Genomic DNA, 25,815 nt, shown 5'->3' with positions numbered 1-25,815 from the left:
GGTCACCCGATTGCATTTTGCATTCTTTCCATTGCTTCTCCACCAAAACTAACCTTTCTCAATGAACCCAATGATTAAATTTAGTAAACAAATACACATTATGAAAGGCCTTTATATTCGACCTGTACTAATTCCTGTCCAGCACTTGTTGCTTTAACATTTTTTGGGATTAAAAAACGAGCCTCATACACTTTAAAATCCTGCAATGTAAGCCTTTTTTACTTGCTGCAATACAAGTCACTAAACTGTGCATCACTTGTGCTGTCAGTCTATCTTTACAATGCTAAATACTGCACACTTTTCCCCAACTAGGGCTTTGAAACAGTATTAATTTAAACTGCAATTGTGCCTTAATTTATCTCTACATTGATTATTTGTCATGTAGCCGTGTGTTGGTTCTCAGTGGCCGTCATTCATCTGTTAGCAGTCAAAGATGCATTGATTATAATATAAACAGTGGGATAGATTTGGAGTTCTACAATGTGGTCTACATTAATTTCTCATTACAGGCTCCTTCTGGTATTTAAACTCACCTGCAGTAATAAAATAACATCACAACTCGTAATAACATTAAACATGGGTAGTGCTATTCTGGCATGTGCTGTTTGCTCTGTTGCCCTACAGGTAGAAGTAACGACCCACTCATGTTACAGGAAACTGAATGTTTCTGTAACTTATGGGTTGGTGCTCTACACGTTTATTTATAATGTGCCCCCAACTGAGACTATTATAAGGAAATAACACAACATGCCATTACAAAATGCCCTATAATGCCATAAAAACTCCTCAGTTACTTAGAATATCCTTATAAAGTAAAGTCAGTGGTACTTGATCCTAAATATATTTAAAGTAAATCCCGTACTATAAAGAAGCATCTACTAGAGTACCTCCCTCCTCATTCTGCACTTTTCCCTTAAGAATGTACTTTAAAGCAGTCTACACTAAAGGCCAGACAAACATGATTAAAATGCATTCCTTAAAATGTCTCTAACATAGTAGGGTGGCAATCTGCAACGTGCCCAGAATCCATAGTTCAGTTCAAATCCAGTCATCAGGCAGTAGCAGAAGACATGCTACTACTGCAAATGAAGTTCCCTCTTCTGTGCCCAAGGAGGTAAACGTACTCCAGGTACGCAGCTCGGTGAAGCTTCAAACTTTAAGCTGTGTGCCGCCGGGTCTTGAAAACCTCGACAAGAGGTTATTCAGAAATGCTAGACCGGAGAAAGAAGGAACGAGGAGAAACTTTGTATAAAAATGCATAGTTCCAAATTGCAAAGCTACCAATGTCACTGACATATAGCAGCATAACAGCCTTGCGGAAAAAAGGGATGCATAGAAGGAAAAAAGCTGATCCACCAAAAAGCATCGCTGCTTCGTTCCTCAATTCATTGGTATTGCAGTTCAATCGCATTAACCAGGCACTGCCAAAAGACTCATCCATTCATTTGATGGAATAATAGCAAAGCAAGAATTCAAGCAATATCTTCTTTGAAGCATGGGTACACAAAGTTATTTTTTCCCTTAAATTAGACTTTCATTTAAGTAAAGAAAATAAACTTTGGCTCTTGCTCACCTTTAAATGGCCCACAAACAGCAATAAGTTGCTCTTTAACAAAAAACTTACCACCATCTGAATTTTTGAAGCAAAGTTTCTTCTTCTGGTAAGCGATAAAGCTCGACACAGCTCCAATGAGAGCCACTCCCACCGCACTTACAATTCCAGCTACTACAGATGTTTTTTGTTCTGTGGAGATTAAGAGGCACAATGAAGACCTACACAATTTAGAGGGCTTCTTTAATTTGTTTTCAATTCTTGCTATCAATTGATTGATAGCCTTCCCAGATCCACCCAATATGGCGTTCAGAGAAACCCCTACGGTGCAGTACCAATAGTTGTTTGTGCTATACCAATACAGATGGCATAACATCTGTGCTTTGCATGTGCATCATATACACGTTTTACTTATACTCACAGGCTTGATGCACTTGTTCCACACCACTTTTCACGGTTGTTATTAAATGTACTTATATTGGTCTAATATTGCTCTCCATTCATTGCAAATAAATGCTTTTTAATATTATTATTACCTTATTGTGCTGCACTCAATACAACAATCAGATCTTTAGAACTAGTCCGGTTTCTTGCTAAGACTTTTATAAAAGATTGGTGCAAGAGATAAAAAAGCACGGACCTTGTGCTAAGTCTGTCTAAAGATGAAACCTAGGGACCCAAAGAGGACAGCTTGGTAAGCTAAAGCCTCAAGTGTCAAAGTTCCAGGGCCCATAAAAGATAGTACATCAAAAATTCAAGCTCATCTAAGGACACATCTGCACAATTACATCCACTATAAAAAAAAAAAAACAACAACTAGGACTCTGCTACCTCTTAGACCAGCATTTCTTAACCTTTTTATGCCTGCGGACATTCCCCCCCCGCCTCATTCTTGGAAGTCGGGACCCCGAGCTTAACAAATTTCTATGATTTGAACCTCAAAAAATACACCCAAAAATAAAACATCAAGTATACCCCAGACAAATGATCAAATAAGGAAATATGTTTTTAACTCACAAATATAAAAAGGTTTCAAAATGTTCAATTTTGCTTCTTTAATTGTATATACTTTATTTATTTAAATCTATTAATTTTAATATTTAATTTTGTTAAACAGTCACGGATTCCCTGAGTAGACCTCGCAAACCCACAGGGGTCTTTGGACCACAGGTTAAGAACCACTGTCATGAATGTTGCCTGTCCATTCAAAACAATGGCCTTTTCAGCCAGACATTCAATTCCTATAACAACGATCATATACCAAACTCTCAACTCCCTTGCCACCTCATCCAAAGTACTAAAACCAGTCAAGTCTAATCCTACCCAGGAAATATATATTTTTTTAAATATACTACCTTCAAACCATATGACTAGTAACACTGACTCCACCACCACAATGAATATCTAAAATTCACATACTATCTATATCCATCTCATACTCTACAACCTCTACAAAACACTTCCCCACTCAACTCTAATGCTAATCTATGGATGTTCAGACTCTAAAAATATAGGCAAGAAAGATATTACCTTCAGTTACAATATTACATTTTTCCCTTCCTTAAAACACTTTGAATGATTCAGATCTAAACAACAACTTCCAGCTTTGCGTACCCTCATTTCAAAACATTCTCCATGGTGTATTGTCTATCATCAGATAACCCAGCCACTCCTGCTACAGCTATGCGGATGAAACAGATGACGAATATTAATGGCAAAGACCACATTATTCACCTTACAATCTTGTCTTTTATAAATAAATTGACAGTTCTATGTCTACCAAGGACCTAAAACCAAACTCATAAAATTAAAATCATGGAATGCGTCACTGAATATCTATGCCATTTTATCTTGTATGGCCAACCACATTAGTCATTAGTCTTTCCCCACACACTCAAGTGCTTACAACTCTGGGATCCTTCACAGACTCTTAAGGTCACTCGCATTGCAGAAATTAACAAAAACAACAAATCCTCCTTCTACCATTCATAATGATTGGGATTAATCTTTCCATTATCCACAAAGTAATCTCTATAATCTTATAATTGTACTGTTCGGAATGAACAAACCCAACTGACGCCACTCCGTCTGCTAACATATCTCAACTGCAGCCAATATGATTTGAAAAAAAAAAACAAAGAACACAGCACACCAGACCTAAAAAGCCCAAGTGGCAACCAATCACTCATATAAAATCTTTCAAGACAATGTGCATAACTCATTTAGCCATTCCTAAAATAAGCCCCAGAATTTCCACAACAGAAAAACTGGCCATATACAACTCAACATCATTTGATGTCATTCTCCAAACTTTTTATAACAGGACCCTACTTGAGTAAGACACAGGTGTAAGATTATTTTATGAACAAGTTTTCAAAATTTGAACACTCTCAAAACACATCAGAGCTACTGAGAATCATTTGACTTTCTGCAAAATGCAGAAAATTGTTCGGCTCTGTCTATCAAAGCTAATCACCAAAACTATCTCCACGGACTTGAAGCACAAGTGTAAACTACAGAATACATTAGTCTTCCTATTTTGTCAGACCCTCAATTATTAATTGATAGACCCCTACAAAGGACTACTCTCAATTACAATAATCCTATGTCAACAAACTATGAGATCTAATATCCACTGAAGACCTCATGCTTTAACACCACCACCAACTCATACCGACTGCTTCACTTGTAGTTAGAAGAACTAAAGAAGCAGTACTCCTCTAAAGGATCTTCAACCATCTACAATAAATATTTACATCCAAAAAAAACTAGACCAGGTACTAATTAAATCGAAATGGAACTTACCCATAATATTCATAAGTACACTAGTTCTAATCTAGTAACTCATTAAGCAACAATTTTCTCATGAATATGAAATCTGATATTACAAAAAAAAAACTGGTCTTAAATTGAAATCAGTACACCTAACCCACTATTTATATCAGCTCCTAATTCTGCACCAATTTCCCTCCAATACTCTACCATTTGAAGCTGTCACAATTCTAATTAGGAGTGGCAGGTGTGATGTGATTTTTTTATGTGGCCTTTTCCGTTGAGTTCTATCAAGATGTTAACTCAAGAAGTACCAGTACATCAAATCAAAGACTGCACTGAGTTCATCTAATACCGTGAGAATTTTCCCATTGAATACCCTAGTTGAGGTGTTCCCTAAAAAAAGACGAAAGCTCTCCCCCACCAAAGTGCCATGATTCATCATTGTGCCCTCCTCACCATGGTTCCCAAAAGTCCACACAATGGGATCTTCTGGATCACTTTTGAGGTGATGTGAATATCTCAGTTAGAGAGAAGCGCTGGAGACCCAACAAGTTAAATTGTGTGAGGGACAGGTAATAGTACAACCACTTTATTGATACCTCCCAGTTGCATGCATAAAAATAGCATCCTCCAAAGTCTGTGCAATGCAAACTCTTTAGTTTAATATTGACATGTTTCTGCTCTTATCCTACAGGACAGAAAAGGCTGGGTAGTTCATCAAGACAACGCCCCCTTTCTATTCTCCTAGCCCTACATTAAATCACTGATGCTCTACACATGTGTGAGAAGTAGGGAATCAGAATAGGAAAATGGTACACCTTGCCTTAAATGGTGCAAAATTCAGTCTTCTGACCGGTTCCGACTATTGATACCGTCACCTTGCATAAACAGGTTTCAGGTGGTATATATGTATCTTGGGTGTACCGCCTTAAGCAAATATTGGTCCGCTGCAGGGGGCTAATGGAAGAGGACGTTTTGGGCAGGTACAACCAATACCCAATAGAGCAATTACTTCTAAATGTTGCCAATGTTTACTTTCCATGGTTTATGCTCCTGTTCTATAACAACAGCTTCCCCCTTCACATGACTCTCCCACTCATAAGGACTCTCCATAATTTCCTTTAACTCATTTATTATCTTGGCCCTTGAGGATCCCCAGTGACCTCTATAAAGAGAGGAATGACATAAGGGCTCATCAAACACTGCAACACTTAACTGCATGATCAGACCAGAAACATTGCAGTCTTGCATCAGAAGGACAGTGTGCCAAGGCTCTGCAGCCAATGACTAGACTTCCACTGAACACAAAGCAACGTCTAGCAACATAATCTGCAATTTCTTTGCATGAAAGGGCAAATATTTGATATATGTTTTCGTCCACGTATAAAAACAGAGATGAAATTCCTGTATCTGCAATAGTAAGTTCCTTTCTTGTGTCTCTGTATAGGTAGAACAACTTGTATGAGTCAAAAGTGGCACAGATCAGTGTGCCCATACTGGGACAATCAGTAAATTCAGATCATGGTATCATAGCTCCATAGCCTTTAAATCAACAACATAGTATTACATCGATATAGATATTAAATCAACAGTATGTACTTACCAAAATTAATTCACACCTCACTCTAAATTAACATGAACACATTCAACATACCCCAGGCACAATGGGTTGCCAACACCACCAAGGCCAAATGCCACTTTCACAGCTCATCCTGAAGAGTTTATTTCCATAAGATGGCACAATATTCAACAAAATATTGTACAAAGAGAATGGCATTTACATATACATCTAGGGCTGCACAGATAGGCATACCAAACACAAAGACAGCTGTCCACTGACGATGGAAAATGTGAATTCTCAAAGCCTGCATCTTATTTTACGTCAGCAGTTGACACAACCTCTGGCACCACAACATGCACAACAAGGCTTCAAGCCATGTAGTTGGCCAAGCTGTGCCATATTAACAGCACATTCATACCAAGCTATGTGCATGCTTTACCCTACTCTGGTAAAACACTTTAGATGCACCTGGCGCAATTTTTTGTACACCATGGCATCAAATCTGTATGGCTGGCCAATCATTTACTCCTTAAAAACGACATCTATATGTTTTTTATCAATCCACATTCAGAAGAAATTAACTCCAATGCACCACTCATACCTATGCAGTAAATCAACATTATATGCTATGATGCTGCCACGCAGAACAGCCACTGCGGTCTTAACAAGGGACAAATCACGCACCCCAGCGGAATGAAATAAAAAGCAAAGTCCTTTAGAAATACAGCCACATGCTCCATGCTCTACAAAGATCCATTACAGACTTAGCCAGCTGATATCAAATATAATTCATTACTAAATATATTTGTGTATTCTAACAACAGAGGTGCACTATTCAAAGTGATCCATCTCTAAACACAATGAGCAAAACTAAAAACAATGACCACACAGACACGGGGCAATGAGAATCCCACAAAAGTAAAAACATACTCTGAAAGAGCTATGATCGCACACAAATCGCAGAAACACTCTGCAAAATGCTTATAGGATCCAAAATAAAATCCATATAAAATAATTCCAAACTAATGCAGATGGAATAATATTTATTTCACACCAGTGCATCTTACCTTCAGGGTTGTCATTAGTATTAGACTGTCCATCACCTGTAAGTGAAAATAATCTTTGTTACAATTTTAAGAACTCTCAGTAGAAATTGGAACCAGTCCTAACTTCACAGAAAAATAGGAGTTTCGCTGTTGAAACAGCTTGCAAAATGCTAAGCATGCAATATTAGCGATGCTGTTCAGTTCTAGCATCTAACTGTTAATAGGTCCTGTAACTTGCTTGACAGTTTTCATAGTTAAAGTACAGAGTAATGACAATACTGAGGTCGCCAAAACTAGTAATAATTAAAAAGACAGTTATCCAATACAGGAGAGTGAACTTAGTACAAGGAGAGATAACATCTGACAGCTGAGATTACGAGAGGGAAGAAGAGAGCAGACATTGTTGAGGTGTACTAGACTGACCATTAAAATGTAGCAGTTAGGCGAGTACAAGATTTGCAACTTTTACCTAAGAGAATTTTGCAAAATTTGATCTGTTTTTTTACCTACTTGAAATCACCTACTGTCTGAATCACAGAGGTTTTCTGAGATCACTGTTACTGCCTTCATCTTTGGGGAAAATGTGGAACCCCGATATCAAAAGGGACACCACCCTTATGCTCAGCCAGCTTTTCCTCGAAAGAGTGAATATGGAAAGTGCTAAAGAAAAATCGGACAATTTCTGTTGTATGAAATATTTGCTAATGTTAAACCCTACATACGAGAAATCCAATGGCTAGGGTGATTGTGTGTGTCTTCTGTTGAGCCACAACTCATCAAGAAATACAACTGCTGGTTTGATTAAATCTGCAGCTTCGAACTACAGAATGCAGATTGTGGAAAGAAAAATACATTCATTCAAATCCTTTCAAGAGCTAGCTCTCAAAAAGGCAGAATGTTACATTGGGCATGAGCTGCAAATATCTACAATGAAACAGTTGTACTACATGTTGCAGAAAGTGTGTTGGGAAGGGCAGTCCACGAAGATAAAACTTGTAAAACCCAAAAGAATTTCTACAAGGAGTTAGCAATGTCTGAGCCTTGAAGGAGCCACGCCAGGCAGGAATACCACTCTTTTCCACACTGAATGAGAACAGGGGAAGGAAATGTGTCAGGTTAGGAACCAACAGCCAGGCTGCAAAGTCAGGCGGAAGCATTCAAAAAGATGTTGTGACTCCCCAAAACCGGATGTACTCTAGCAGGACTGACTTGAAACATTAGTGAATCCTACCAGTCTGCCCCTTTGCCACGCATCTGTGCCCTTACATATGAGGCACTGTAATAGCGTGGAAACTCACAGGAAGCAGGAAAGGAAATGTTTCCAAACGTAGCATCCCTCCACAAACCCAACATGCAAATAGTGAGGCAGATAACACTGCACAGCAAAACAAGGGTTTTTAGACACAAAGAAGCATAACTGAATTTTGATTATTTATTAGGGTAAATACTCCCCAGCCTGTACCATCCTAGAAAATACACAACGTATTCAGAATTGGCATATTTTGCACTTCCATATGCAGTAGAAGTTTAAGGTTTTCAAATAAAGTCCCAATGGAAATGAGGCACTTTATTCCAAGTCAAAATTACGTATCTCATGCATCATTGAAGGCACTGACTGGTCATTCTCTGTAATTCCGCGCCACCATAACACTCATTCACTTTAGAGGCGTTGTGGTTAAGCCAAGCTTTACCACAATAATGATCTGTGAGAACTATATTTGCCCCAGGTACCTTACATAACTCCTTCCTTCTGCATTTGTAAATTCTATAAGCACCCTCATACCAGTGTCATTTTTAACACCAAAGTGTATTTAAGAGATGTCCTTGGCAAAGTGATTGAAGCATCTGCTTATCTTATACATAGTTCCACTGTGGAACCCGGATATGAGCCCATGCCACTGGATCCAGAGATGCTAAGCAGCTTGCACATGAGTGCAAGAACGAGATAGTGACTGACAGGTGGTGTGGTGGAGTTAGAGGACTACTATTTCTTCCTCTTGGGGACATATACTAAACAGCACTCCTAGCCTTCCTCTTTGTTCCAGACTGCCGTGGATATCTAGCAACCTTCCTACAGTTCCTGAATGCTGAATACACTGCAGAGGATCAGCTCACAAGGAAGCCTCCCTCTCCTTTCATAGTTGTGTGGTGTATGAGAGCGCTTGAATTAACATACCCTGAGCCTAAGTGGGAATTAAGTCAGGTATTTTTTAGCTCATCTCAACATGAGACTGGAGTGATTCGATGTATCCCACACTGGTTGCAAGTGCCAAATGAACCACTCCAGCATCGTAGATTCTAAAACTTGATTTAAGTGTTGGATTGGGTAATCTATCTAGACATAATCACCAGCAGACAGCGAGCAGAGTGGGTATAAATGCTACATCCTTTTACTGGGTTCAAGAAATAGAAGGTCCCGGATATGAGTCACGTAACATTGAGGACCTTGAGGACCACGTAGGATCCAGATAAGTCTCCTTCCCAAAGACACTCTGCAACAAGAAGCATCTATCTAGAACAAGTTACATTTCCTCAAGGTGAGCAACAAAAAGTTTTTTCCCCTTTAGATACACAACACTCAAAATGGAAGAGTAATAAGGACTCCTGCAGTAGCAACGTGGGCTCCTACCAAGATGAGATATGCTCTGACGTGTCATATACAACACACCGTACCTACAATGGTCAGAGCTGCTTGGTCACTGATATTTAGGTAGTCAACAAAACAACATGTTGTACTTAGTTCAAACTTGATTCTGTACCTTTAACATACAGTAATCATTTTTATCTTTATCTTCGGGTTCCCCCCCCCCCCGAGAGATCAGAAAAGTAAATATACAAGTTACTGCCTGTTTTTGAACAAAGATTCTGGCTCCAGGCTCAGGAAGTAGCAGGCAATTGAAGAACACGGAGATGGTTTTCAGGCAACAGATGTATGGTTGCATTACTTGCTTGGATGCTCTCACTACCCTATTCTCGTCCCTGGATGAGGCGATATTGCAGCAGTCCTCTTAAGGAGTCAGTTCTCCCTGCTAGGGTTCCTTGTTGGCATTGTCCTGTTGCAAGACAGTTATCTTCACTTCTGTACATTTTTATAAGCAGTACTTGGGCTGCTTCTCTAAACATGCCTGTGAGAGCTGCAACTCGAGGCTCCCAGTTCCGAAATCACAACTGGTAAAGGGCACAGGTACCAATACATTCACCTACGCACCTACACCAGTGCGTTCTATTTTTGATCATGTTTGTCAAATTGCGATACAAGGAGACACGACAGTCCCTGGGAATTAAACATCAGTAAATGGACCATTTCAACTAGTATCCAGACGGTTCCTTGGTGAAACCGCCGGTTCCAGTCAGGCGGATGTAATGAAAATAGTTAATTAAAAAAAGGCTGCAAATAAATGGAAGCTGAGATCTAGGAAGACATTTTGAAGGAAGAATGACCGTTATGGTTAGATCTAAATTGTGAAGCACACGCTTTAACCTCGGTCACAAAACGATGCGATGCCTTCGCGAACGTGCTTATGAGTGGGAAAGGGAGTTGGTCATAAAAAGGAGGACAAACCTCCCCACCTCAAAGTGCTACATGTTAATGGGTCCAGCTGAGACAGGCACGACAGTACACAGACACATGACACTGGTGGCCATCCCAGACAGGCTTGGGATACAGAGAAGCATTGTAATGAGAAGCACCACTGGTGGCACACAACACCTACCCGATGGCTGAGATGCACGGCCTGTAAAAGGAAACAAAGCAGAAAGCATTGTAGCTTGTTGTGCAAAGCGTGAATGATAATCTGCTGCATCAATTCACCGGGCCAGATTGAGGTACCTACTTGCGGTACATTACAGCAAATACTGGCAAGGACAAGAATGTGTTCTTCAATCTGAACACTGAAGGAAATTTAGTCTGACACCCACTTCCTAGAACAAACAACTCTTTCTAAAATATAAAACGAGTTTCCGAAATTCTGCTAGATAGGTGGGTGTGTAATATTTAGGTCAAAAAATGCAGCAAATCATCATTTACCAAGAAGCAACTTCAACATGTAATTATTTAAAATAATTACCACAAAAAATACATTTTATGCATTTGGACAAGCATTTTAAGAGCATTGATAGGAATAACACGCTTATGTACATAAGACGTGAACTCACCGCATGTGGAGAGTAAGCCGCTTAACCAGCACACCAACAAGCAGTTGCGATTTGTGCAATATGTTCATCACAATGTGGTCTCAGAGTGCTCAAACGTGTAAAGGCATTAAGCTATGCTTGCAAACACTTCTTACAGACACATGAATGATGCTTCTTATGCACCAGGCCAGTATTAACTGCAGCAGCCAACTTCAGCACACATCAACTTGCAGAGCACTCGAGAAAATTATACATGCCACAAAGAGCTGTTTCTAGCACAGGTTATCCAGAAAAGCTGAATTAAGGTCTAATATTTTTAAAACACACTATCACAGTATTAATGCAGTAGAATTTAATCAAATTCAGAAACCCAGTTGGTTTTGTACAGTGACCACTACATGCATAGACATATATTTTGAAACTGTTGCCCAAATTTAGAGAAAGTGCACAAACACGGCCTGCCCCTTGGCAGGGTAGAAAGATCTGTTATTTTCTTTTACAAATAGACCTATCTAATTCACTGTTGATAAGTGAGCAGCCTACTGCTACAGATGCACTGTGACCCTTGCGTGGGTCGGAAACCTTTTCTAAAATGATAAGTCAAAACCATGCCATTTGTTGATTGAAACCTCCTTATGTGCATTTACAGTCGCACTGACCATAACACAGTATCAGAGCCTGCCATATAATATTTGCAACTTGTTGTCATAATGCAGAAGAAAAAAAAAAAAAAAAAAAGAAAAAAAAAAAAAAGAGTCCTGTCCTTTTAGAGTAAGAAACGAACTTGCATCTTAGTGAAGCTGCTATTTTGGCTGAGAGCAGTAGCAGCCAATAATCTAGTCTCCAAGGATAGACTAGGTTTCAATATTGTCACTGTTCAGTTATACAACAAAACGGTTTAGGAAACTTACGTACCTGTAACAATAGTTTTCCAGTTCGAGACCTCAGTGCACCCTTTTGCCCTCTAGGCTCTGGGCTCGGAAAAACATTTCATTATTAAGCTTTTGGGTGTTGGCCATGTGAGGATTCAATCCGACTCATGAGGGCAACAAATTAAAAGACGAAAATGTCCTCCAACGCATGGACATCTTCAGATTGCATTTTTCCTGACTGCATACTGCGTGTGACTTGTACTGTTAAAGACTATATGATATACTTCTCTTCACCCTAGAGTGAGAGGGTTTCATGTGACTAGTAGTTTCCCAAGCTGCATAACATTTGCTGTAGGTTATTTCCTTTCCTTTCAAAGGGGAACCTAGTCTAGATTTAAATGTTGTGCATCGTTTGCAAGGCAGCTTCCCACCTTCTGACGGTGGGCATGCATAGTGCTGTGTAAGGAATAGTATCCAGTATTCCCTACTTCACCGTATTTTCTTGGCATGGATGAATACCTACCCAATAATGACCAGTGAAAGAGTGGGTGACCAAGCGTCTGTTTCACCGAGGTTGATGAAGCAGAAAAAGAAAAGACTAACAAATATTCATATATCATGTAACAAAATCGTGTAAGGTAGTGTGATTTTAGTAAAGAAAAATAATGTACGTGGGAAAATGTGCCCACAAGGTAGTTCGCCATTATTATAAACGAGCTTAATTAATCATGAAGAATTGACAATGTAGTAATCCATCATAATTGCAAATGTATTCTATGATTTTCTTGTTGAAACTGTTTTATGCTTAGCTTAAATTTAGCAGAGGCTTTGGCCTAGTTGCCTGGTCTCAAATTTAACTGCGTGGTTTTCACTTGTATTAACAAAGACATATTCTTATACTTTAAGGTTGTATTTTTCCAGTGGAAATGACTAATACACTTATCTCAAGGTTTCGTGCTAGGCTAGATTCATCCCCTTTGAAGCAAGGTCAGCTTCTTCAGGTGCAGACAATAAAAGCTCTGATATAGAATTAATTGGCAAACTTTGTTGCAACTTGTGTTCCAAGGCTCCAAGGACACCTTATGCATAAATGAGTACTAAGAGAAAGACACTATTCATTGGTCAAAAGGAAGCCACCCTATGAACCCTCCAATGGAAGACCCTGAAGAATTTGGAATGTTTCTTACTTAAACCCACCTGACAAACAGAAGTCAGCCATTTTCCTTGATGCCATTTTGAAGCCTGATTCAAGACGCCATTTTATATGACATATTGATGCCTTTTCTCTGTCGCAGAGAAAGAGACTTTGAGAATTCTCACCCTAGAGACTTTAACTTTTACTTTGCCCCATCTTGTCCATTGCAATAACTTTGCCCCATTTTCCTTGCTACTGCAAGGAAACTTGCTTTAACTTTGCCCCTTTGGAATCTGTCCCATGCTGATCGCACCGGTGCCTGAAGGACAAAGTCTTTTCCTTGAATGCTGATTGAATTTGGTAAATATGAAAGGATAATTGTATTATGCATTGTGTTTTCCTTCTTAGGTACCAACTGCTTATTTTGATAGGGCCCAAGCTAGAAGTTTTCTAAATTTGTGTTGACTAAAATTGTTTTGCATGAAGCCCCACATGCCAATGCTAATTAGAGGTTAGTTGAGGTATACATTTGATGCACCATGCTAAATTGAAATCTTGTTATGCTGACCGATGTATGCAATTAGTCAAATTCAGTTACTTATATTGGCGATTTGTATTGCTATAACCGAGTGCATTATAATCCAAATCTTGCGTAGATTGCGTTTCTTCCGTCGCTATGGACAGCTAGTAATGTTCGTATAAGTATATCATTTGATTTTGAGACTCATTTATATTGTGCTAGCTTTGTTAATAGAGGGAAATAAATTCATTAACTTTTAATAAACTGGTGTGGTTATTCATGGCTGAAAGGTCATGGTGTGTCAAAATACTGATTGTTATTGATTACTAATGTGTTGTTTGATCTATTGAGTATTGGTTATTGATTATAAATGGTTATTGATTATTGATTCAAGTAATCCGACTATTCTTGGATGAGGAGAACCCAACTCGGTTAAAAGGTTCACCGACCTCCAGCGTGTCCAAGTAGAAGTAATTTATAAAGACTGGACGCGCTATCAAGGTCATGGAATGAAATACAAGACGATAAGCAAATGAAGCCACTTTTTATGAGGAATCTACAGTAGGCTTGGTAAGCAATTTTTTGTTTGCCACAGTGTAATAAGCACTGCATATTACCAACAAGGAATTGTGTCTTGTGTAACCGTTTTGTCTAAAGTTGGTGGATAATGTGAAACAAACAGCTGGTCAGAGTTCTTGGTGGTTTTAGTCTTATTCGTTTTAGTGTATTCTGTAAGGACTAGTCTAACGTCTAATGATGTGAGGCTTTTTCTGCTACTGACCTTGGATCTCTGAAAAATGGCGACAAGTTAATAATTTTACTACTGTCCAAAAAGGAAACCAACTTTAAAATTAATAGTGTACTCGTAAACCAATCCAGTCTCTTTGTCCTTCTAAGTAAGGGTAACAAACTGTAAGAGACTGAATCTTGCTAACTAGATGAAGTGAAGTACTAACTAAAATACATAACCTTAAGTGGAAGGTGGCTGAGGAAAGGCGCAAGTGCTCGGTCAAACAAGGGTTGTGTTAAACAGTTTGACAACATATTCAAGTTACGCATTCATTGTGAGGTACATAGTAAGGCATAGCTGCGCTTGAATAATTAATGACAAGTATGCACAGAAAAGAACACTAACATTCCAAGAAAAGAAGGTGTAACTGGCACATGAAATAAATAGCTTTAGTTTTAAGGTAAGCCGAGGCACCTGATTAATGTACCCAGCAGAGGTGAACCATTAATTTAAGCAAATATAGCGCATCTGGTACTAAAGTAGGAAAAGGTGTTTTTTCAATGACGCTACGAAATAAACCATTTCCACATGACAAGTAGATGTTGTTTGACAAAGGGTAGCTTTAAGAATATCCACACAGTTGAGGAAGATTTAAGTAAGCAACGTTTATGATTTTAGGAGCCAAGCCATTAAAATGAATGAGCTTTGATCCTTGGGGTGTGACATTTCTCTGTTAGGGTAAGAAAATGGGCCAGATCCGCAGTTTCTTGTGAAGTGTGGTGGACATGTCCATCCAGTGTGAATGCCATGGTTGCCTGGCCCATGAGTGTGCTGGAGTGATTATTATTACCTTAAATTGCCACACTGTGGACTACCTGTGGAAACAGAGACGAAAACCGCGTTCTAAAGCATCAAGCCAAATGATCCACAGAGTACTGTGGTTACTTTGTGTCGTACCCTAGTAATTTTATATTTTGTTTTCCATTTCTGTCAAAAAGATTTAGCTTAGGCTGACCTTAGTGTGTGAAAACACTCTGGAAAACTTTGTGATCTAATTTTAACTTGTGAGCATTGTCTGTGGCTCTCCTGCAAAGCATGTGTGCTCTTTTGGTATGTGCTGGGATACCAAAAGGGTGATGTTTTTGAGAGCACAATAAAAATGACTGGTGCTTGACTGAAGAAACTTACTGAGTTCTCTTCCTTTAAGTTGAGATTAATGTGAAACGCTGTGTTATCTGTTGGAACCTGTATCCCTTACCCTCTATAAAGGACTGAATTGCCTAATGCACTAAACCAATCATTTATATTTCTAGGAGAATCATATGTTGCTAAGCTGCTGCTGCCGGTGCCTATAAAGCCTTGGTTGCATGAGACCCTATGTGTGCTCCTCCATCCTGTATCTAACTTATCTGCTGTGGTGACGTCTGTGAAGAATGGGTCTCAGATGTGCCTGTGATTTTGCAGTCTTTGTGACAAAAGAGGAACGCAAAAAGTCATAATTCATTATCTTGCCACTGAAGTACTCGCGGGCACGAAAAGGAAGCCCACTGTACTCAAGACCACCAGAAACCTCTCCGCTGTCTTTTGCTATCTGGCCTTCAATGATATTTTCTGATCAGTGGTAGCTGGAGGCGACTTCTGAAGACTGAGTGTTACACCCAACAGATATAGTGGTTAAATGGCATGGGCCTGCTGCTCTGGCAATGCTGCAGAGAATTCCCTTTCATAATTTTATTTTGTTCGCTGGAGAACTATCTTTGTGGACACTGAAAGCACATTTGTATTTATGTACAGTTGGGAAGAGGTCTTAGGAGATTCAAGCCTGGGCCCTCTGGTGCTCTTCAATAACACTTTTCAGGATTTGTTCATTCTGGGCTAATTCAGCTTCTTCAAGGAGTGTGGACGGAGACAGATCAAGTCCCATGCTGCAGCCTTCAAAGGCAGTGCGCCCTTAGCGGGGATCAACGTCATTGAATAGGTTTGGTTTGGGTACTCAATGTCCTTGCTTGGAAAGCAAAGTAAGACTGATACTGAGTGCCATTGTGGTCCCGAAGGGAGACAAAAACTGGCAATGCCCATTGGTCTCATTTGTATGCAAAATTAAGCAAGACAGACTGGCATGCACTTAAGTGTAGCATTTCCCACTTCAGGAAAAAAAAAAAAAAAAAAAGCACTGGCATAGCCAATACGTCGCGCCTTCAGGAACGACTGGCATTGCCAATGGTTTTCAGCTATGCTGTATAGCATCCTGAATACTGTGCAGCATAGCTAAGAAAAAAGCCAATAATGTGCCACCTGCTGCAGCATTTTATCTGGCAGGCGGAAGCAACAGTGTGTGGGTGGAATACAGTGGGTGTGAGAAAGTAATATGGAGAGTTTGAGGGAGCAAACTGGTGAGAAAGTGGTGTGGAGCACGGGAGATGTACATGGGCGAGAAAGCAAAGTGTGAGGGGGAAGGGCATAAGAGGGCAAGTTTATCAAGGAGGGGGACAGAGGAAAAGTACATGGGCGATAAACAGGAAGAGGAGGCGCAGAGTGCTGGAGAGAAGCACACTGGAGAGACAGCTGGAAAAAACATGCGCTCTTGTATAGTGCTTTCAATAAAAGAAAAAAGTAGTCTCCTAAAAGTGAGCAGTGGAAGGACACACGCATATAGCCAATGCACCAGTGAAGGGACAGACACAAGATGGACAAGGCAAGCCATAACAAGAAGCAGGCAAACGAGAATAACAGTAAACCCAACCAATAGTAAGCAATGGGAGAGCACCAAGCCTCTGTAATGTTCTTGCTAAGGCCACACAACGTCTTTCACAACCTATCTAAAAAAATAAAAAATAAAAAGATAACCGCACTACCTAAGCAGAGCACTGAGGAAAGACTCCGGATCCACAGAATGTACTACTTATGGCGGGAACAATCATTATTGTGTCAGTACCTTGCTCTGGATTTCCACAAGGACGTCCCATCCACACATGAACAAAATGCCACACGTTGCCCTACACGCTGGAGGAGCTCAGGTTACCTGTGTCACTTGAGAAAGGTCCAAGGATACTGTTTGCCCCATAGAGGACTTCAGCATCGAGCTCTGCTCTGCAAATCGCAACTGCCTTTCTCAAGAAGGCGACGCTTGAGCCACAATGAATAAGAACCTACAACTTTAACAAAGAGTACGCTGTAACATGCCACCATGAGACAATGATCACTACAAACGAGAACAGCTGAGACAAAGGGTTATAGTCATACTCCTGACAGGTATTAACTACCTTCTGTCAAAACTCTGAGTCGGAGACAAACAGTTACATATGTCACGTAATGGAACTTAGCATGTCCTGTCCTGCAAGGTTTGTAGGAAGCCTTGCCGGAATAAAAGCAGATGACATCATGTTGGATTAATACAACTTTGCACAAAGTAAGAGGATGCAACATACACTGAAAACAATGTTGTTGTATTGGCACACTCACTGCTCACTTTCTCCTTGCTGAAGTAAAGTTGAACACAAACATGCTCTTGAAATAGAAGTAGAGGGAATGACTATAAGATCCATTAATTCAAAGGGTTCTGTAAGCAGGGTAGAAAAAATCATGTTGCAGCCCTAGGTGTGAGATTCCGTATTTAAAATCAGCATTAGAGTTGATGATCAGGAAATAAATATTTACTTCGAGAAAGAGTAGTACTAGTATAACGTATGTGTTCAGGTATAGATGCAGATATTCGCAAAAAGAATCTTTGGGGACAGAAGATTAAAGAATTGAACAAATCAAGGATCCATTGTTCTCCAAAAATTAAATAATCTCAACTTCACAATACTGTACAGGAAAACATATTGCAGAAGCCATAGCTACAGAGAGGCGTGCTGAGACTCGTTAACTCTTTTAATCAGGGTTTTCCAACTAGTTAGTAGCTCTCAGGCTACTTTTGAGTAGCTCGTGCTACTTTTTTGTGGCCGGGAATGTAAAACTGCAAACCATGCAGCCCATATTTTTCTGCAAAAACACGTTTTTCTTTTTATTCATTTTCTTTCTTTAACTACCTCTGTTTCCTCCTTTCCTTGCTCTGTTTCCGTTTCTACCTTTCTTCTGTCTATCTTTGTTTTGGTACTTCTTTCTTTTTTTCTTCTGCTTCCTTCATTTGTTTTGCTCTCGTTTTTTCCCCATTTTTTCATTTTTTTCTTAGTTTTTTTCTTCTATTCTCAACTTGTCATGTCTTTTTTCTTCCTGTCTTTTAAATTTCTTTATTTTTTACTCATTTTTCCTTTTCTCTTTTATGTAAATGTACTCATTTGTTTAGGTTTTTCCATTTCTGCCTTCTTTTTTCTTTTCCTTTTCCTGATTATTCTATTCTACCTTCTGTCATGCCTTTTTAGCTCCTTTTCTCCCTTTTGTTTATTTCTCTCTTCCTCTGGAGTTCCCGAAAAAATTCCCCAAATCAGGTAAACCCTGGGGCATATGTTTATCTTGCGGCCTTTAATTACTTCTGCATTAATATCGGGTAATTATTACCAGTCCCTATTTGTTTTATCTGGTTTCCCATTAACATCGCGTTAAACATCTCGTTTTAATACGATGTTAATTCGATTTTGGCCTGTAGATGGCAGTGCTGCATCACCTACAAACATACTCATGTAGCCTCTAAATCGGAATGGCAAAATATGATGCTCTCATAACACTAGTGGTTTCGGTGTAATTTACGATTGATATAATGGATGGGGAAAAAGCAAGGAGCAAAATAAAATGTTAAATATTGCATACATCCAGGTCGCTTTGCTGGTCTATGTTCAACTAAAATGTTGAGTGTTCCAACCCCACGGCGTCTAATAGGAGACTACAGTTTACATTTTCGATGCCCAACATCCAAACTTAATCTCACGCCAATGTGGTTACAAATTTTGATAAATGTGTAATCCAAAGCGTATTCTTTTAGGGGAAAAGAAAAGGACGGCTAAAGTCAGAACTTAAAATTAATGTTCTTACCACTTGGCTTATCTGGTTTGTTCGGATCGAATCCAGCAGCATCGAAAAGATCTTCATCGCCAAAAGTTCCTAAGAAATAGATTAAAAAACATGACTGTATACTCAGTTACAACCCAACATTTTTTTAGTTTTACATAGCGCGAACATGGCCCCATAGTCACTACAACGCTTTCATTACACAAGATCAGATTCATTTTTTTTTTTGGCACCTGAAAAAAAAGTGATTTGGCAAGAATCACAGTATGTTGTGTCGCAGCCGAGACTCGAACCTGGTTCCTTTGTTCCAAAGTCAGCATATCGCTGGTTGTTAAAGCAACATCTCCTCCCTTCTGTCACCAACCTCTTCCGGTCATTCTTAACCATCTCTAAATCCTCTAGGTACTCTGGTTAATGCTTCCTTGTATATTACGAACTGATAGCTTAAAAAGGCTCAATTCCTGGACACTAGAAACTAACACCAAACTACAACCATCTCTAAAAGTAATACATCCACTCCATCCCTTGACGGCAACCCAGCTGAAGCGAGGGACCTCCTCTGCTAACAGCTGCAAGAGGCTGGCCTTGTTAGACCTGCTCAGCTCGATCAGGGCCACCTGGACATCAGATAACGGCCGAACATAGAGTGACGTCCGTGGAGTCACCCTGTTTGGGTGATATGAGCCAGGAAGTGCCCACAACCAGAAACGTATGTCATCACAACAGAAAGCCTCCACGTCACTCTCCCTAGTCACAGCTCTGCATAGCCACACTCACAAAAGCACAAGAAATGTCATTGTAGGGGCATTCAACTGACACTGCACATGTCTATGCATACAATATGCATGTAGTTTATAACAGAGACCCTTCCCACCCACACTCCGCCTTCCCAATCCCAAGCCCTCTCTTTCTAGGCCTTTTTACAACTTGTAATTGAACCTGTGCGAATATCTGGTTCATCCAATGCATTCCGATTCATAAATTCAGTGCCTGCAATCCTAAACAAAGGTATTACTGTTCATATATTCGTATGCACTTGTAGATTTGAAGCATATTCAAATTACAAAGTCTCCCACCGGAAGACCACGAAAGCTCACAACCTGCCTCTGAAAGAGCTATGAGAAAAGCTGCTTGCAGGACTTTAACACACACAAGGTACACCTCTCTATAGGTAATTTCGTAGTAGTTGTTGTCCCATTAAACATAAGAGAAAAAGCTGTATTGCACTATGCACATATCTTCCAGTAACAATTGCTGTTAACATGAGTCAAATACTTTCACACACCTTTGAGAATGGACTAAACTGGAAACACCGGCTTGGAGAAGAACCGGAAAGTCACATGCGGTCTCAATCCAGGGTCTTGCATTCAGTTTTCTTTAAAGAGAACCATGATTGGGAATTCCAGGTTACTTACTACAGTACTCCGAGGACAGGTCTTTCTCGTCTTCGTATTACTGCATGAGCAGTCCTCTGGTCCCACTGACATCAATTACCTTAAACAGCCAGAAAATACATCTAAAACGGCCACCTCATCCCAGCACGCCATGTAACAGGAAACCCCACCTACCCACATCCTGACCTATAGAAGCCCACCAGAACCAAAATACAGGACCGGACTGGGGAGGAATTCAGGACTGAGACAAGGACGACATGTACTTGGAGTAATGAAGTTTACCGGTAAATAACTGGGTGTTACCTCCTCATACGCCTTCCTCGTCTACTCCTTAGTGCATGAGCCAATACCAAATCAGGCACATAAGCACCCGTAATTGCCAGCTTAACCCACCTGGAGACGGTAGTAGATGAGGGACGAAGACCCTTAGCAGGGAGGCCAAAGTAACAAAGAATTCACGTCGTTACAGAATGACTCAGTTCATGACAAATAAATGGACAAAGCCCTATGAACATCTAAGGTATGCAACCGGATCTTGTCTTACGAGGAAGGATCCTTAGAGAATACAGGTAGAACGATGTCTTCTGAGCAATGAGTCTTAAAATCACCCGATCTGAACAAAACCTAAGAAATGGAGGAGAACACTACAATGCACCACCCCCCCCCCTCCCCCAATCTGTCTACCAGAACAGATGGCCACTAGAAACATCTTGGCTGATAAAAACTTCAAATCTTAGGACTCAAGCGGTTCAAACAGAGGACCTTGAAGACTATGCAACAACACCAGGGGCAGATCCCAACAGGGAACAAGAGAACACAGAGAAGGCCTTTTAAAGAAAAAAACTCAATATACGGGAAACCAAACATGAAATGGTCAAAACATCAGGACCCCTGACAGCCTGAACTGCAGCTCCCTACTTGCGAATCGTGGAAACTGCCAGACCCATCAAAAACCCATCCCTCATGAACTGCAAAATTATAATGGGATCACATACATAGGGACATGTCCCTTATCCCCACTCCACTTCTCAACATTTTCCCAACTACACCCTTATATCTTCAATGTGGAGGGGTGCCTAGACTGTTTAACAGATTCGGCTACCAGCACAGAACCTTGCAAAATTAGTCTCATCCTATCAAATGCCATACCCCCCCCAATCTCTATCTCTACGCTGACTCCAGAGACAGGCGGGAGACCGCAGTGGGGATAGGACAAGGGGAACTATCACTGCGAGAAACAGACAACTGAATGAGTAGAGGGAACAAGGATCTCCATCTCCACCCTGGAGAACCTCTGCATGGTCGGACTGAATGTTCCTCACTATCCTGGAGATCAGCAGGAAAGGAGGAAAACGAAGAGGAGACCCGCCAACCACTGCACCGACAAAGAGTCCGTCGTCCACGCCCTCTGAGAAGGAATTATGGAACTGAAGGAAGGGAGAAGAGTATTGCCCATGGCTGTGAACAAATCCAGCTACAGGGTTCTGCACCTCAAATGATCTGCTGAAAAAGAAGAGGAGACAGAGGGCTACCAAAGATGGGAAATGACCGCTCGGTCATCTGCAGGCCCACTCTCCCTCCCTAAAATATAAAATGCCAAAACATTTTGAACTGCCCAACTGCAAATCCTCTGTGCAAGGAGATCCAGACTCGGGGACCTCATTCCCCCCTCCCTGTTGATGTAAGACCGAACCACCTGGTTGTCGGTCTGGACTCAAAATGCCTGAGATCTGATCACCTGTGCTAAACTGAGAATAGACATCCAGACAACCACAAACTCCCTCCAACTGGATGAAAGGGAGGCCTGAGCTGGCAACCATTTCCCCTGAACCGGATGAAGCTGACAAATAGCACCCCAGCCCACCCTGCTTGTATCTGTGGTCATGATGCACAATTGCACAGGAGTAGGAAGAAACCCCAGGACACGTGGACCTCCACCAACCACCATTAGAGATTTTTCTTGATCTCCAATGTCAGTGGAACCAGGAACTCAACTTCCTACAACACTGGACCCTAATGCGGCAGCAGGTGGTGAACTAGACGAAACAAATGTAAATGTCTCCAAGGGATGATGCCCAGAGTCAATGCTATTTCCCCTGGACTGCGCAACAAAGTTTTCACAGGACGCATTTTGTTGGCAAAAAGAGAATCGAAATGAGACATCAAGGACTTGTCCCAGATCCATCTGAAAAGCAGCCCCATTGGTTTCTCATTTTCAACTGTCATTTTCACCAGATCTTCAAGGTCCCATCCAAACACCTTAGACCTGGAGAATGGCAACTATAAAACTACTGCCTTCGGAGAGCCACCTGTCTTCAATGAGCGCATCCAGATATTGTGAGTGCAGAAATAGCCGGCCCAGATGCTGCTGCAGAAGATCACAAATTATCAAAAGAAACGTCGGACAGATAATGGACCTGTTGTTCCACTGCTCCAAGAAGAGAAGAACACTCAGCCCCTTCAGCCATCCTCTCAGCTAACATCTGGAAATCCAGCAACAGGGACTGCACAACATACATAGAATAGTCATTAGCTGTGGCTTAAAGGTTAGAAACAGACTATGATCTTTTCACAGCAGTCTCAAACTTTATGTTGACAGGGTCAGAGGAAAGAGCATCCTACGAGATAAAGGACCCCTGAGCAGAAAGACCTGCCATAAGGGTGTCAACATTAACATTGGAGGGAACTTCATCTGCAAAACCATCCAAAGGATACTGCTTCAGCAGAAAGCGTGGAAAGGACTGGTGTTCCAAATCCTACTCATTGGTCAACACCTTTCTAACTACCCCTGCAAAGGAAGGGATTCAGGCTCAGCGCATTGAGAAGGTGTAAGTAAATCCTCCTCTGTAGGTGTCGCCACAGGACCAGAAAACACCAAATTATCCCTTATGTGAGCAAGTACATCCATCAAGTCTGTGCCTTGCACAAATCTTCCCTTGGCATCCTCCTCTTCATTATCTGGCAAGGGATAAGGGTCCATGCGAGGTACCAGATCAGCCCCTCTATCCCTCATGACACCTTCCACAGGTGCAGTGATGTTTTGCAGTATTCCCATAAATGGGAGGGCCGAGTAGAGCCCAGCCTGCTCCTCCACACCGTAACCTGCCTGTACCTTTCGCTCCATAATGACAGTAGCAAGCCCCAATGCCATACTTCCTTGAAATTGCTTTGTTGCCAAGCCAAGCTGCCAATTCTTGCTGCACAACTTGCGAGAAGACGCAAGGCAGCCATTTTTATTGAGGGCACTGTTCCGGAACTGCACACAGAGCTCAGCGTGCCCATGCAACACAGGGAAATTGATCAAAGGCAAGTGATGGGCTTGCCATGCGCCACTTGAACAAAAAGGACCATCCAGCATGTCCAAATCCCCATGCACAAGTGACGAAAGCCCAGTACTTCGGTAAGACTCCCTAAATAAACATAAATCCACTAGAGCAGAAATAAACAATAGCATTAATATTTGAAAAGCGTTTGAAAAACTAGTAGAACACCCTCACCTCGCTAGCTGGTGTCAGGCATCAATTCTGGTCACAGAAAAACAAAACAGGATGTGGGTAGGTTGGGCTTCCTGTTATATGGCACGCGTGGATCAGATGCCCGTTTTGGGTGTATCTTCTGGCTGGTTAAGGTAGTCAGCGATTGTGAGAGCAAAGGACTGCTCATGCAGTAAAGCCTGGACGAGGAAGACGTATGAGGAAGTAATGATGGCTTCTCTGCATGAGTCAGGCTGCAAAGTGCAACACTCATGAAGAAAGAATATGTAATGATAAATGGTTTCCAGTGGTGCACGAGGAGTCGGGGGCTGAACAATGTTGTGTGCTCTACCCAATATTACTCGCGCACAGCACTGTTAGGCAAGTTCTACAGGTAAACAATTGTTTAACTTCAGAAATAAGTTACTGCAGTTGGCCACGCAAAAGCTGCTCTTTATTTTAAATGGAAAGACCTGCCATTTTAATAGAGCAGTTTAACTAAGCAGCAGCTCTGGGAAGAGCATCTGATCTGCTGTGCCTGCTTGCTATTCCTCCCAGCTGGTAGAGGCCTATGGTGGGCAGTTACCTGCCGACTTCTTAGCAATGTATTATATCAAACAATTGATGGTTCTGTTGGCAATATATACTGTATGTTGATAAGAAGTATTTTTGTTTGCACTTTTGAAGAAGTAGTAAATAGAAGGCATCACACCAAATGATTGCTAGGGTTGGATAATTAGTTTCCATGTCATTCCGAGACTTTCCTACTTCACTGTATCTATTTTAGTATTACTGCCTATTTTACCACAGACCATGGAGAAAATGTGTGTGCCCTGTAATGATGAAGATAGGTTTTGGTAATGAAATGGTTACTTACCAGTAGGAGAGTTTTCTGGATTTACATGCCGTGCATTGCTCTGCAGTCTAGTGGCGGCTATGTCCGGAATTGTCCGTTTTCCCTTTTTTTTTTACATTCTCCCCCTGGGCGTCGTTGACCACCATTTAGTGATTGGTCCATCCCGTGTGCCATCAGACAGTGTCCCAGAAAGTCCTGTGCATGGTAGCGATCTTCAGATCCTTTTTTCTCTCTGTTTTCTTATTTTCCTCTCCTTCTTCTTCTCTCTCTCTTTGTTTTTAAAAGAACAGTTTATCCTTATATATGACCTTGTTCCTACCTGTTTGTCTTGTTCTAATTTCCAGGGAGGTGGGGGGGGTGGGTCAGATGTGATTCCAAAAAACTCTTCAGGTTGCAAAACTACTCCTACTGGTAAGAAACCATTTCATTTTGCAGCATGAATCCTTTTCTAGATTCACATGCTGTGCATTAGATTATGGAGCAGATTCCCTTTCCCTGGGTTGGTTGAGACGAAATGATGAGCTCGCAAACAGGTGCTGTAATACCCTCTGTCCTAGTTGAGCTTCATTATGCATTTGTATGTCCATGCAATAATGCAAGAGTATGTAATGTTTTTTCCAGTTGTGTCTGTGGATTCCTAAAGAACACTGGCAACTTGATACTTTGGTTGACATGGAATTTGCTCCATCACCTTAGGTGGGAATTAAAGGTTTGTTCTGAGTACTATGTTTTCCTTGTGAATTTGTATGCATGGTTACTGTATTAGCAGTTGACGTTTGCTTACTCTTCGTAGCAATGTGATTGCTAACCGGAAGGAAGC

The 25,815-nt window shown here is 40.9% G+C and overlaps 1 protein-coding gene across 2 annotated transcripts in view; it reads right to left on the bottom strand.

Annotated features, from left to right (window-relative positions):
- LOC138250326 (CD99 antigen-like) overlaps positions 1-25,815 on the bottom strand; it is a 286,125-nt gene that overhangs the window by 44,440 nt on the left and 215,870 nt on the right. Inside the window, exons 8-11 of one of the 2 annotated variants that reach the window (XM_069205086.1) lie at positions 19,297-19,365; positions 10,648-10,668; positions 6,956-6,991; positions 1,625-1,744 (exon numbers count right to left, since the gene is read on the bottom strand). In XM_069205086.1, coding sequence (XP_069061187.1) covers positions 1,625-1,744; positions 6,956-6,991; positions 10,648-10,668; positions 19,297-19,365 — 246 coding nt within the window. The remainder of the gene's footprint in view (positions 1-1,624; positions 1,745-6,955; positions 6,992-10,647; positions 10,669-19,296; positions 19,366-25,815) is intronic. The other variant, XM_069205088.1, reaches the window with a different exon arrangement.

This window comes from Pleurodeles waltl, chromosome 8, assembly GCF_031143425.1.
Source record: "Pleurodeles waltl isolate 20211129_DDA chromosome 8, aPleWal1.hap1.20221129, whole genome shotgun sequence".
NCBI lineage: Eukaryota > Metazoa > Chordata > Amphibia > Caudata > Salamandridae > Pleurodeles > Pleurodeles waltl.
The sequence above is the reverse complement of the archived record's forward strand: the minus strand, read 5'-3'. Positions and strand labels throughout refer to the sequence as shown.